Below are 13,496 nucleotides of genomic sequence, written 5' to 3'. Positions count from 1 at the left end.
AAATTTAGGTGGAATGGTTGAAAAGTTGGGCTGGAGCTGAGAATACACACTAGAGCTAAATATACTCTTGACTGGTAGGAGAAAACTCTCCACAGCTGGGTCACATGGAAAAACCAACAAGCCAAAAGGAGAAATTCAGTTCAGTGCTACCCTTAAGGTTCCTGAAACAGAGATGGTTTTCGTAGAATCTTGATTTTGTTAACGCAGTTATGCATCAATTCCTATCCATTATAAATGAGAGCAGCATGAGCTACAGCCAGCCTGCAGAGACTGAGAGACATCCTACACAATGGACAGAGTAAAAATTAAATGGATTTGCAAACACTCTAGGGAGGAAAAATGCCAGAAAATGGCATAATATTCACCAAATTATATCTGAAACTTTCTTATGGCACCTCCCATTTTCAGCAAAAATGCCAGAGCATTTAAAGAACTTACTGTTACAATGGAAGTAAAGTCTGGGCTTTAATGCAACAATAAATAGCATTTTATTACTCACTGGGGCTGTCAGTGTCACCTTTCCAAGGCAGGGCTGTGAGTTCTGAGCGGTTTAAGCTGCCCAACAATCCCACTCTGTACAAACAGTGGGGTTCTGTACACTTTGGGCCATCCTATGATACCATTTCCTGTCCTCCGGTTCAAGTATTTCGGTAGCCCGTGTGTTAAATCTGGACAGTGTCTCTCTTCCACACCCAATCCAGTCATTTCCTGAGCCCTTATTCCAGGGCTCTGCCAATCCTTCAGAAACATTTCATGCTTTTAGTGGTGCTGTCAAAAACAACAAACTCTCTGCCACTGCCTGCTCTGCGCAGTATCAGGCGGCAGCAGGGCAGCCAAAGCATTTCTTCTGACAAAAGGCTGAGCACTTCTCAAAAGGAGTGTTTAGAATAAATTAAAATGGGAGAAACAGTAATAAAAAAATCTCCTAAGTGTGCAATACTATGGGTATGAATCCAATAGCAGCCCTTTGTGATAAAGAGCTGGCTCTGAACATTGAGCAAACACTGGAGTGCCTGTATCGATCACCTGAAGGATCATATGCTGGGGCTGCAATAGGAGTGCAGAATATTCCTTTTTAGTATGAAACTTCAAGCCTTTTTCCTTTTAATAATCTAATAAGAAAATCAAATTACCAGTTAAGAGTGAAAGGATAACTAAATGTGTGGTATTTCTTAGAGCAAGGTCAGGAGCCAGAAAAAGATAATGAGTACAGGATGATGCAACTACACAGCCCTTTGCCAAACCGAGGCCTTAATAACCCCATAAATTCTACTTACTATTTCATAGAATACAGAAATTGTTTCTACCCCACCTGCTATAGATCTTCCCCAAAGACAATACTTTATGTTTAAAAATGTTTTCAAACTGGAAATCGGAACAGAATATAAAATCCCACATATGTGTAAAAATACAACCATTTTTAGTTCCGAAGGAAGAGTTTTATTTAACTCTAATTCCTTAAAACAGACGTGAAAGCATGTTCAAAACAGTCCTTTGGAAAACAGACACCAATGCAAATATAAGCTCTCAATTATATGAATCATAATTTAATTAGATTTGATGATAACAAAACCTGCCAACGTACATTAGCTTACTTCTTGTTTAGTCAGAAAGTGTTTACTTTTGAAGCAACACCTTTTCTGAAGTGAAATGTTACATCCCACCCATGATACCAACTGGATATTCTGCCTTCAGAGACATAATACAGCTTAATCTCATTTACTGTCCTGCAGCCCAAGACACAGCATTCAATTACATGAGCCAGACTCATATTTCACTATATAAATCACATCAGCTGAAACAATGAACACACGTGGCTGGAAAGTACTCCATGTACTTATTACTACTCAAGGAATAAATTACAGGCATTGATGCCATTAATCTTTCTTTTTTGGTGTGGGTCTTTTGGTTTTTTGGGTTTTTTGGGGGTTTTTTTTTTGGGGGGGGGTGGTTGTTTTGTGGTAGTTTTTTTGTTGTTGTTGTTGTTTTGTTGGTTTTGGTTTTCTGGGTTTTTTTTGTTTGTTTGTTTGTTGTTCATTTTAGAGAAAGACTGAACACAGTTATACACAGTTTTGGAATAATTGTGGACAAGCAGCTAAGCCATGTAAGATTAAGCAAAAGTAAGGATTGTAGTAAATAAATATTTATGCCTCCAGTGACATCATAAAAGCCAACAGACATCACCCAATTAGAAGAAAACTGAAAATTGTGTTTGCAACAAGCCATTGATTCACACGGCATCAGGAGGCCAGATAAGATCTACTGGAGGAAAACATTTACATGAAGAACCTTGGGCAAGGGGACATATTGCAAGTAAAACCAACAATAGCATTTCTGTGTGCATGAGTTGCTCAATTTGTTTACTTTGGGGTTAGTATGACAGATTCAAGTGCAAATTAAAAACAGCATATGCCATTCCTGCCATTTTCAGCTCTGTACAGCACTCACTGCTGATTCTACTATTGTTTCAAAAAGCTCCAGTTCTATATTAGCTTTGGAAAGAATTTACTGTAATATCTCAAGGAATCTGATATAAATGTATTTCTACTGATCTTTACAAATCAATACCTCAGATTACAATTAGAGTTAAAATACTACAATTAGAGTTAAAATATACCTTTGATAGTAATATAAGGTCTTGAAATATGTCTAACATGTAAGATTTATGCTTCTAAGGCAGTACTTTAGGTATTAGAAGGCAGCAAAAAAAAAATACACATGACTAAATGTCAAGGGAATGCTTAGTCATGTTACAGAACTTTAAAAAGAGCTAATTTCCCAGGTTGTTGGAAATTTTCTTTTGCCTACAGCTACATAAAAGGAGAAAGAATTTTCAAGGATATTTAGAATTTAAAGGGGTGGTTATTGTTCAGAATGCAATAGCAAACCTAAATAAAGGCATATTGCTCTTGTAGCTGAGTGAAACATCACCAACAGCAACTGGATGTCCTTTAGGTCTTCTGTCAATTAGACAGATTACAGTTAATTACATCAGTTTACTTCCTAAACTTGCTGATTTCTGTGTGTCTATTAAAAGCCCATGTAAAGAGTGGCAAAGAAAGGAGGAGAGGAATGACATGTTTACAGCAACCTGGGATGTGGCAGTGTATCCTGGCCAAGGGGACATTATGTAAATGTTGAGATTTACTTTAACCCAGCTGGGAGATTAATAATTTGTTCTCTGTGTGGCAAATTCTAACCAGAATCGTCATGTACCTCTCAGTAAATCAGAAATTTTGCTAAGACAACAAACACACATAGCAAGATGTGAAATTTCAACTGAAACCAAGGCCAGTTCAGGGGCTGAACTGACCTCATGTCATGCAGATGGGTGGTTTCCAAGGAGAAAGAGCTACAGTAAAAAAAAAAAAAAATCAAATTCTTTCTTCTTGCCAGCACATTTTTAATGCCGACTTCAGCCACTCATTTCTTGTGAGCTGATTTAATCAGAGAGAGAAGGATGGATCAGCCTTTGTTAGCAAAGGAAGAGGTTCAGCTCCCACCCTGTGGAACAGCAGCCTTTCTGCCCACTCCCAGAAGTCCCTTTCCTTCAGGAGAGCCTGGCAGCTGCAGCAGTCCATAGGCTGCACGTTCCTCAGGGATGCCTCAGCCCCTTCCCTGGAGGAGGTGAAGCCCTGCCTGCTGCACTGCCCTGTGCCCTGCCAGGGACCAGAGCAAGGCAAAGCCACCATGGCCTGACACTGCTGAGAGCAGGCAGGAACCTCTGTGGGCTGCACTTAGCAGCACTCTGAAGTCAGATCCCTTCCACACAGCTGGGAAGTGAGGAGCTCTCACCAGGGAAGCACTGCCTGGGACTGCTCCCACCTGTCACACTGCAGAGGAAGGCCAGCCCTGAAATAGCACAGGAGTGCACAGCCTGAGGCAGGAACGTGCTCTCGGGGTTTATTTGCAGCTGCTTTCCTAGGGTGGTCCTCTCCCACAGGGCCAAGGCTTGGAGCTGATGCAGCTTAACAGGCTGGCAAAGGGACATGGTGGAAATGGCAGAGTGGGGCAGAGGCAGCAGAAAGCTGCTTTCTTAAGGAAGATGCTGATAGCATCAACGCAGAACATTTGCCTGAAACTGCAAGAGGTGTTTTTCAGGAGTCAGCTGCACACCCCTGCTGGGGTGTCTCTCATTTCACAGACCAAACTCGACTAGAAAGGTGTGCACAGGGAGCCTTTGTTATTGAAGCCTCTGGTGCACTCCAGATTGCTGCAGATTCAGACTTGTGCAAAACCAAGCTCAGAGATTCTTTTATCCTCCCCCATCAGCCAAGCCCTCGAGACAAAGGGAACCATTTACAGGTGTGGCTATTCCCAGTTCTGTCTTGATCCCTTTCTGGCAACTCCAAGCAGTTTACAGGTGTGTGCAAGCTGTCAGTGGCACCTCTGCAAAACCCCTCCTCGGGCCAGGATAAAAGACCACACATGATCTACACTGACTCTTAGCAGAGATCCAACAGCTCACCAGACACAGCTTTTCCAGCAGATATACCCTTCAGTTCTGCTCCAAAGGAAATCAGTATTCCTGAGGTTACTTCACATTCTTAGAACCTAAAGATTAGTGAGGACATTAGAGAACATATAGCTCTGGAACAAAGAGGAGAAATTCAGTACTCAAGCAGACCAGATCTTTTTATCCATTCTCCTGGTAAAAATGTCAGAGGAAGGATAATTTCTTCTTCTTTTTTTCCTCTTTTCCAAAAGATTAACTGTGTCCTTAATCTGCATTATTGATCAGAAGGGCTATTTCACTGACACGGAAATGTACAGACAGAAAATACTGTGTCTTTGTGAAATCATAAACAGTCTCCACTTCCAAAAATTCCTTAAGAATCCCCTGGAACTGGGAAGAACTTAGGTCTCAAGGTTTATGGTTTTCATGCAGCCTCGGCACTGAAAACCAGCTCAGGTCCTTGGGATGGTTCTGGCTCAACACCACACGTGAAAGGTGTGAAAGAAAAAGCAGAGACTGAGTAACTGTGGTGCTGCTTCGGAGCTTTTCTGGTTCTCAGAGTCCTCAAGGATGGCACAAGGTCACTGCAAGTGCATTTCACTGGGAACCTGGGGATCCTTCATGGGGTGATACCAATCTACTGGAACACAGCAATGCAGAACTCATGGCAAACTGGAGTGTCATCCATCTGTCCATCCATCCATCCGTCCATCCATCCGTCCATCCACCCTCCATCCATCCATCCATCCATCCATCCATCCATCCATCCATCCATCCGTCCGTCCGTCCATCCATCCTCCATCCATCCGTCCATCCATCCATCCATCCGTCCGTCCGTCCGTCCATCCATCCATCCATCCATCCACCCTCCATCCGTCCATCCATCCATCCATCCATCCGTCTGTCCGTCCGTCCATCCATCCATCCATCCGTCCATCCATCCATCCATCCATCCATCCATCCATCCATCCTCCATCCATCTGTCATCCATCCGTCCATCCGTCCATCCGTCCATCCGTCCATCCGTCCATCCATCCATCCATCCATCCATCATCCATCCATCCATCCATCCATCCATCCATCCATCCATCCATCCATCCATCCATCCGTCCATCCATCCATCCATCCATCATCCATCCGTCCGTCCATCCATCATCCATCCATCCATCATCCATCCATCCATCATCCATCCATCATCCATCCATCATCCATCCATCCATCTGTCCATCCATCCATCATCCATCTGTCCATCCATCCATCTGTCCATCCATCCATCCATCCATCCACCGATCCCTAAGCCAAAGAAACTCTCCCCTGTGTCTGGGCATATGAGGCTCTGCTTTGCTTGAAGTGTTCTCCCCATCCCGGTGCTATGAGACTCCTGGAGCACGTTTAATGCCCACTGAACATTGACCAGGGAGCAACAAGATCATCAATGATCTGGCTCAGAAACATTTGATCTAATTAACAGAAAAAATAAATTAGCTCTAGAGCAAACTCCATTATAATGCTGGACATTTTTTCCCTCTCAAAACTGGTATATTTGCCAAGTAAAAATTTTCAGCAAATGTTTTTTATGTGGTGGGTAGAATTTTAAAAATATTACAAAATGAAAATGCTTTTTCAGAGTTATGACAGCTGCATGTGAAGTAAGCTCTCAGTATTATAAAGTGATCACAAAATTTTCTGTTCTGGATATAAAAAACCACCTACCAATCTTTGCTACAACATGCAGATATTTTTACTCAAAGTTATTTTCCACAGAAAAACTGTTAAGTTGGCAGATTGACTGCTAAAGCAAATCATTTCCATTCCAATCAAGTTACACAGGACTTGAGAAAAGGACTTGTGTGAACTCAATATGAGCCATTTTATGCAACATCTTTGTTTGAACTGGGTCCCAAATAAGCAAGATAACCTTTACTTGCTTGTTACTAAGAGATAAAGGCATGTAAGTGTCTTTCAAGAAAATGAGAACAAAACCTCAGATTCCCAAGAACTTCATAATATTGAAGAAGATGGAGTTTTCCTTTATTTATTTATAAGAGAATATATGGGAATATGGATATGCCAGTACTCCATCTTTACCTCTGACATCACTCCTATAAATTGTGAGCTGCAAATTTGGCATGTGACCTTTCACTAAATCCACAGGAGAATTCTACATCCCTGAGAATTTAAAAAAAAAAAAACCAACCTGGAAGCTAAAAGCAGAAAAAAGTGAATTCTACAATAAATGCAGCAAGAAACTAAAACCATTATTGTCTGCAGACATAATTAACATGAGATACATTTCAACAGCAGCTGTCAAGCTCAAGTTGACAGCAGATTTAGTCAATCTGGTTACGTATGATTTCTTGATTGTGGCTGTAACTGAGGTTCCTGTGCACCTGTCAATAGTTACAAAGTCTTTATGCCAGAACTTACAGCAAGTGGAGCTCTGACAACTTTGGGTACCCCTCTAATTTAGCATTCTGGTGTTAACCAGGTATTTGAGTTTCACTAAAGATGTTCCCCTGTTCTTGTACAGTCACAACTCTCACTTGCATGACAAACCTTTCTAGAAGTGAGTGGGTATATGTATAACATCTTGGGTGTGATATTCTGCAAAGTAAGAGATAAGTGATGCATTTTGACTTTTTACATAAACTATTAATAAATGCAAGGAGGAAAACACTTTACTGCATTAAATATGTCCCCCAAGCTGCTGTAACTGGGCATTTCTAGAGTTTGATACCCTAGAGCAAGCACTGTAACCACTGTTTTATTTGCTTATTGAAGGAAGGAGTCTTAAATCTGAAGCTTCTCTTAATAAAGCCTGATTTGGGAAAAGAGGCCTGAAACAGCCTGATAATAAACTTATTTAGTCTGACTTGAAAAATTCTATGGAAATCAACATCTGACCTCTACAGTTTCTAAAAATAGTAATCTTTTTTCAACTGAGGAAGCTTCCTCCATTTAAAATCTTGCTTACCTGATGGAAACCACTCTTTAATATTTCATATCTTTGCTGCACATAGCCAAGGAGTGGATAAAGAGTGGAAAGTCAATCCTGTGCTTTCAGCCTTGGAGAGCTGCAGCATTTTTTATTCATCAATTCAATTGCTTGACTTGATGTTCAAAGAACTTTTTCCCAGCTGCCACACTAAGTAGCCAGTGGGCAAACACTGAAAGGTCAACAGTTGCTTCTCTAATTCCATGCTATGAACACTTCCCAAGGGGAGCTGGGTGTGTTTGCAAAACTGACCTTCAGCCAGCACGGCTTCCAGAGGCGCAGGAGGAATGTGACCAAAGTGGGTGAGCTGTCATTTATTTTGTCTGTCTGTGGCACGACACATTTCAGTGGCTGCCTGCCCCTCTATCAGAGTGCTAAATTTTGTTTAGGGGAGACAAAATATCATTGAAATGAAAAAGTGCTATCATATATTTTTACTGAAGGCCAAAAAATATTGTGGATTTGATTTTTGGCGAGATCTCTAATTTGTTTTCAAAAGAAATTCTGATCATCATCCAAAACTAAGACAGATCCTAGCTATCAGTTTCCAAGATTTATTGCTTTCTTCATGTAATTGCTAGAAAATGATTAGCAAGATACACATGGCAATACAAACAACACAGTCTGTATTTGCTTCATTCTGATTGGCACCACAACCAGTATCAAACATCCAGGTCCTGCAAATACTGAATTTGAGAACTGAGCTGAGCTGCCTTTAGTGCAATAGTTCAGATTTGGCAAACATAAGATGTTTCTAGAATGCTGTAATTACACCTGTAGAGAAACACAAAAGCAGCAGCATGCTACTACTGAAAACCACTAAAATAAAAAAGGCAAATATTACTGAAGTGGAAAGGGCACAGCAGTAAAAAGTTAAATGCCTGATAATAATTTATAAAACTTGACAATAATAGTGCAGCTAAAAAAATTACGACCTTTGTTCTCCCACAGCCCCTTTTTCCAAAGAGTCAAAATAAAAAATTGCTTTTGAAAAACTGAGAAACTGAAACCACGAGACTATTTATTATAACAAAGACACGATACTGCACTTACCCACTGGACTGGTACCAGCTCCATTTGGCACTGAGAGATCAGTTGTCCCCAGCATTCCACCTAATCAAAATAAGCCAGAGCATTAAACTGACTTGCCCCATGACAGTACTGTGGAATTCTGTACATCAAAACTTGAGCTGTGCAAATGCACTGGCAGCACTGAGAGCCTGTTAGTCAGGAGGGCTCCTGTGGGCTCTGGCAGGGGAGGGCCAGGTGTGGAAGGAGGGGCAGCAGCAGCAGCAGCAGCAGCAGCAGCAGCAGCCTCACCTGCGTTGCCGGCGCTGGGCGGTCTCTGCGGCGCCCCGGGGGACACGTTGCGGTGCAGGGTGCTCTGGGGTGGGGACAGCATGGTGGTGTCCGTCAGAGAGGAGCTGGCAGCCAGGGATGGGGACACCAGGGAGCTCCCGGGGTTGCTGTAGGTTAAAGTGTTGGGATTGGACACCGGAACCGTCACCGACATGGAGAAGTTCTGGGCGGGCAAGCCGGGCTGCGGGAGAGAAGACGAGGAACAAGGAGACAGCGTCGTTAGCATTAACTGTGTTTGCAGAAACAGCACATCAGAAAAATTCTGTCACGGCAGTTTGTTGATTTTTATTAAAGTTAATTCTGTTAGTTTTTAAACTCTATTAAGCTTACAGTTTTAAAACATCCATTTGTTGTAAAGTATGGTGTTAAATTCTTACACATCACATAATTTACAGTGCCAAAGAATTACTCAAAACTTCTCAAATATGTAAAGTTCAAACAGAGAAAACTAAAAGTATTCACGTGAATTCACAAGCTTATAAATACAATAAATCTAACAGTTAATTTGGATTATTACAAAGCAATGACAAGCTAAACATTTCTACAAATCAATGAACTGTTGAACCTTCAAAATTTAAGCATAAACATGCACGTTACAAACAATTATCACACAAAAAAGAACAAGTTAGTAATAACATTTTCTAGTAATAACTTTGCCAATATATTACTATTAATCTCTAACACTTTGTTTTTCAACAGTTTAAAAAAATAAACAGATCTTTAGAAAATCACAAAGTTCAATAATTTGAATTGAAACATTTCAGGCTCCCCAAACCCCTGCTTTAATAACCATTCCATCTTTTTTGCAAATCTGATTCTTTTAATTCTAGGTTTTACAGGATTATTTAAAAGGCAACTGTTTTTCTGCAGTATATATGTTTGTTATTCAACAGCTATTGAATCAAAAGCTGAGCTGCCTGCCCATCTATGGTACTCATTTGGTCATGACTAACTTCTTTGGCCTTTGTCTCATTCCTATCCTTTGACAGTGATGGGTTTCTGAAACAAAAGGGACTATTTTTTTCACAACTCTCATAATTACTGGAAACAAAACCATGACAGGTACAATTTAAGGACAAAAACTCAGTAGTATTTATTGACAGAATAGAGAGAGGTGATAGCTGTGATTAAGGGGTCAAAAGCAAAAGACCAACACACATGACCTATCAAGAACACTTTAAAAAATGCAATTTCATCATGTGTAGCTTAAAAATCACTTAAAATGATACTTCTGCATGAAAAGTTAGATAATACAAGAAATATAACAACAACTATACTAATTCAGAGAGCAGAATATATTCTCTATAAGAAACAAAATCTCTTACTAGTGAGAGCCAACAACAATGTCCCTACTGAAGCATTCTAAGAATAATCATCAATTTTTGGCACAGATGGAAGGAAAAATTAATGAAGCAGAACAACACAAAGCTAGCAAATCATTCACAGTATCTAACCAATGACAAGCCCTGCTGGTGCTTGTTTTCAGGGGAAACTACTGGAAACTACTCAGTATCTACCAAACCCAGGGTGTTTTTACACAGCACACTGTCAAGCAGCTCAGACTAAACTGGAAATACCTGAAGTATGCTGAACACACTGCTAGGAGGGAACAGCTGGAACATTTTTTCTGTAGGTTTCTCAATACAGAACCAATAAGTGACAGCCTCCCCCCACACCTTACAATGAAGGCTGTCTGCCCATCTATGGTGTTCATTTGGTTACGACCGAATTCTTCACGCTTTGCCTCATTCCTATCCTTTGACAGCAATGAGTGCTCGAGAACAAGAGAAACTGTGTTCTTATACAGCCCCAGAAGTACTGGAAACAGAAACATAATTGGTCAAACTTGAGTTACAAACACAGAGCTGTAGAGCTAAAAAATAATGTTGCCCTTTTTATTTACACTAATGTCCACATAGACATTTGGGCTGTTCCCCAAAAACCCATTGAGCTGTAACATACTGAGAGATGGGGCCCGAAGATGTCTCAACACGGAAATGTTGGATATCAAAATCTTCAAAACAAAGAAAACCCAAAATATATTGACTTTATTCAAGCATAACAGAAGTGATGCTGGGTGTCATGACTGTCAGTTTGCTGTTCAGTCCCCAGAGATCTCCTAGGCTCTGAACGATGAAATGATTTCCAATATCAGCAGTCATTTGGAGACACTACTCAAGTGCCCCAGGGTCAGTGCAGATTAACCCACCCAGTTCATCTTCTTTAACTGCTACACGATTTGCATTCTTAAAATATTCAAAGGCTGTGCCAGAGCCCTGTATTATTTTTCTTAGAAAATACTTAGTAATACTCAACACTAACTGAGTTTTGTAGGTGGAAATTAAATGTCACCGTGAACACCTCCACAGAAAACATGCAACATTTCCACTCCTTTTATCCCCAAACTGAAGTTCTGGAGCCAAGTGACTTATGGCTGCACACTGGGTTGCCACTTGGGAGAAAATTTTTAAATATCCTTCAGTGTTCAAGGAAGTATCCATTGGAATTTCAGAGGAGCAATCTTTTGAGGCTCTCATTCTGCAGCAGCCTTGGTTTTAAATATCTAAATAACTTTCTATGTCCAGACTTGAGCAAAATAAATTCTACTAGTTAGATGACAAAATTCTATTTGCCTGCTTGTCACATACTGTAAAATCTTGATCACCAGACAGATGAAGACCTACAAGATGTAAATAAATGATCCTACACCCCACAACAAAAACCTATCTTGGTAAATATATTTTAGGTAGGATTAGGTAATGCAGTATGCTCCTGAAATTTTGAAATGTTGTCTTGTGTTCCAAAGGTATGAAAAACTGGGAGTGCAAAACCCAAGCTAGAGATGATTCTTCTTATTCTTTACAATAAAATGCATTTTAACAAGACCAGGTATCACAACCTCATTTTTCCTCAGAAGTCCTTTTCCCTTCTCAAGCCATTACATCCTCTTGTTTTCGAAGTTGTTTTCAGTGGTAAGCAAACACCATGAAAATTCTCATGCATGTAAGAGAAGCACAAACCATACTTTAGTACTCACTGCGATTTTATGATTCCGCATCATATTATCAAACTCTTCATTAATTTTTTTATATTTTTCTTCTGTATGTGGCGTGAGCACATATGAAGTGTCAGGGTCCGGGCTGTCGCACCCTCTGTGTTCCTTCTTGTTCAGAGCCTAAATAATGAAGTTAATAAAAAGGATCAACAAATAAAAAGTAGAGATAAAATAAAAGTACTTACAGGGCCTCGCTTGAAAATAAAATCACTATCTTCATTTAGTTTGCTGAATCTGTCCTCCGATAGTGGACTGTGCTCAAAGTAATCGTCAGCATCAGGGCTCTCACAACCATTAAGGCCTTTCTTTCTTAAGGTCTGAAATACAATTGGAAAATTCACATACAAATCATACTAACTTGCCAAGAAGTTTTGTACACTACTGAATCATTCAGAGCCCCTGAAACTACATTAAACTTTCACAGACAAAACTCACTGTGCAACAGACAGAATCAGTCTTTCAAGATAGTGGCAAAGTACACAAAGAGAAAAGGTTCACCCAGGTTCCATCTCACAGGTAACTTCCCCCTACAACCACTTCATCTCCCAGCACTGCATGCAAAATCATTTTTAGATACTGGCTGATGGAGAGAAGTTGCCTGACAAGGAACATTCAAGCTTGTGGCAAAGGAGTTAATGTATTCACTGGTAATTAAAAGCCAGTTTACTGGATCTTTAATGAATTGATTTTAGCTCCCAATTTTAATATTCACATTTTAAAGAGCATACAGTTATATTGTGACAAACACAGTGGCTAAAATTCTGATCCAGTTAACTAACTGCAGGACATTAATATCTGTAACATTCAGTCTCGAAACTTGACAAAGACAGGATCTTCCTGTCATCCTGCATGATAACAAGAACCGCAAAAAAGAAATTACATAATGCCTCTCTAAAATGACTTAGTTTGCTAAATATAAGCTTTTTCAGGGTCCTTCAGACTAACTTTATGGATCTACTTCCTGTTTTCTGATGGAGAACTCACATCAACATCCCCTGGAAAAAAAAAAAAAAGGCAAGCTTGTCTACAGTCCAGCCATTAAAGAAAGGATGTGAAACTACAGGTCTCGTGACCAAATTACATGATATATTTGTATTTCTTGTTTTTCTTTTTTACCCTGTTACACAATCAGAAATTTTTCTCTGCAAGCTCTAATTTATAACAAAACAGTATTTAAAGCACTACCTGTAAAAAAAAAAAATCTTTATTTTTTTTTAAAGTTTCAAAAGGAAAGCAATAAAAATTTTAAACAGATATATGTTACTCGTACATAAAGCAGCAGTGGGACCATACAGGGACGAGGGAGTTGCATACTTTCTTTCTGTCAGAAATTATCTATATTCCATGAATTTTACATTAAAACCCCTGAAGATCAGAAATCTGCAAGCTGCCGTTTCCAGTGCCATAAAACCCCCCCGTGTTTTCCTATAGAAGCAATTTCCATTACGCACTGAAATTCTGATTTACAAAACATTTTAGCTCATAGTATTCACCAGCATTTTTTTACTGTCAACTGATTTTTAGTACAATAAAAAATACATACTACTTCCTCACTATTCATATATATGCAAAATCCTGCTTATTTCTACCGCAGTTTGAAAGCAGGAATTGAAAATCCAATTCCGCTGCCT

General features: G+C 39.9%; 1 protein-coding gene across 5 annotated transcripts in view; it reads right to left on the bottom strand.

Moving 5' to 3' along the window:
- MEF2A (myocyte enhancer factor 2A) overlaps positions 1-13,496 on the bottom strand; it is an 80,236-nt gene that overhangs the window by 12,703 nt on the left and 54,037 nt on the right. For 2 of the 5 annotated variants that reach the window (XM_066559094.1, XM_066559096.1), the window contains exons 4-6: positions 12,051-12,182; positions 8,772-8,991; positions 8,505-8,564 (exon numbers count right to left, since the gene is read on the bottom strand). In XM_066559094.1, coding sequence (XP_066415191.1) covers positions 8,505-8,564; positions 8,772-8,991; positions 12,051-12,182 — 412 coding nt within the window. Of the gene's footprint in view, positions 1-8,504; positions 8,565-8,771; positions 8,992-11,847; positions 11,986-12,050; positions 12,183-13,496 lie in introns of all 5 variants that reach the window. The other 3 variants (XM_066559093.1, XM_066559095.1, XM_066559098.1) reach the window with 2 other exon arrangements.

Source organism: Molothrus aeneus, chromosome 13 (genome assembly GCF_037042795.1).
Source record: "Molothrus aeneus isolate 106 chromosome 13, BPBGC_Maene_1.0, whole genome shotgun sequence".
Taxonomy (NCBI): Eukaryota; Metazoa; Chordata; class Aves; order Passeriformes; family Icteridae; genus Molothrus; species Molothrus aeneus.
Note: the sequence above shows the minus strand (reverse complement) of the source record. Positions and strands in the feature narration are given on the sequence as shown.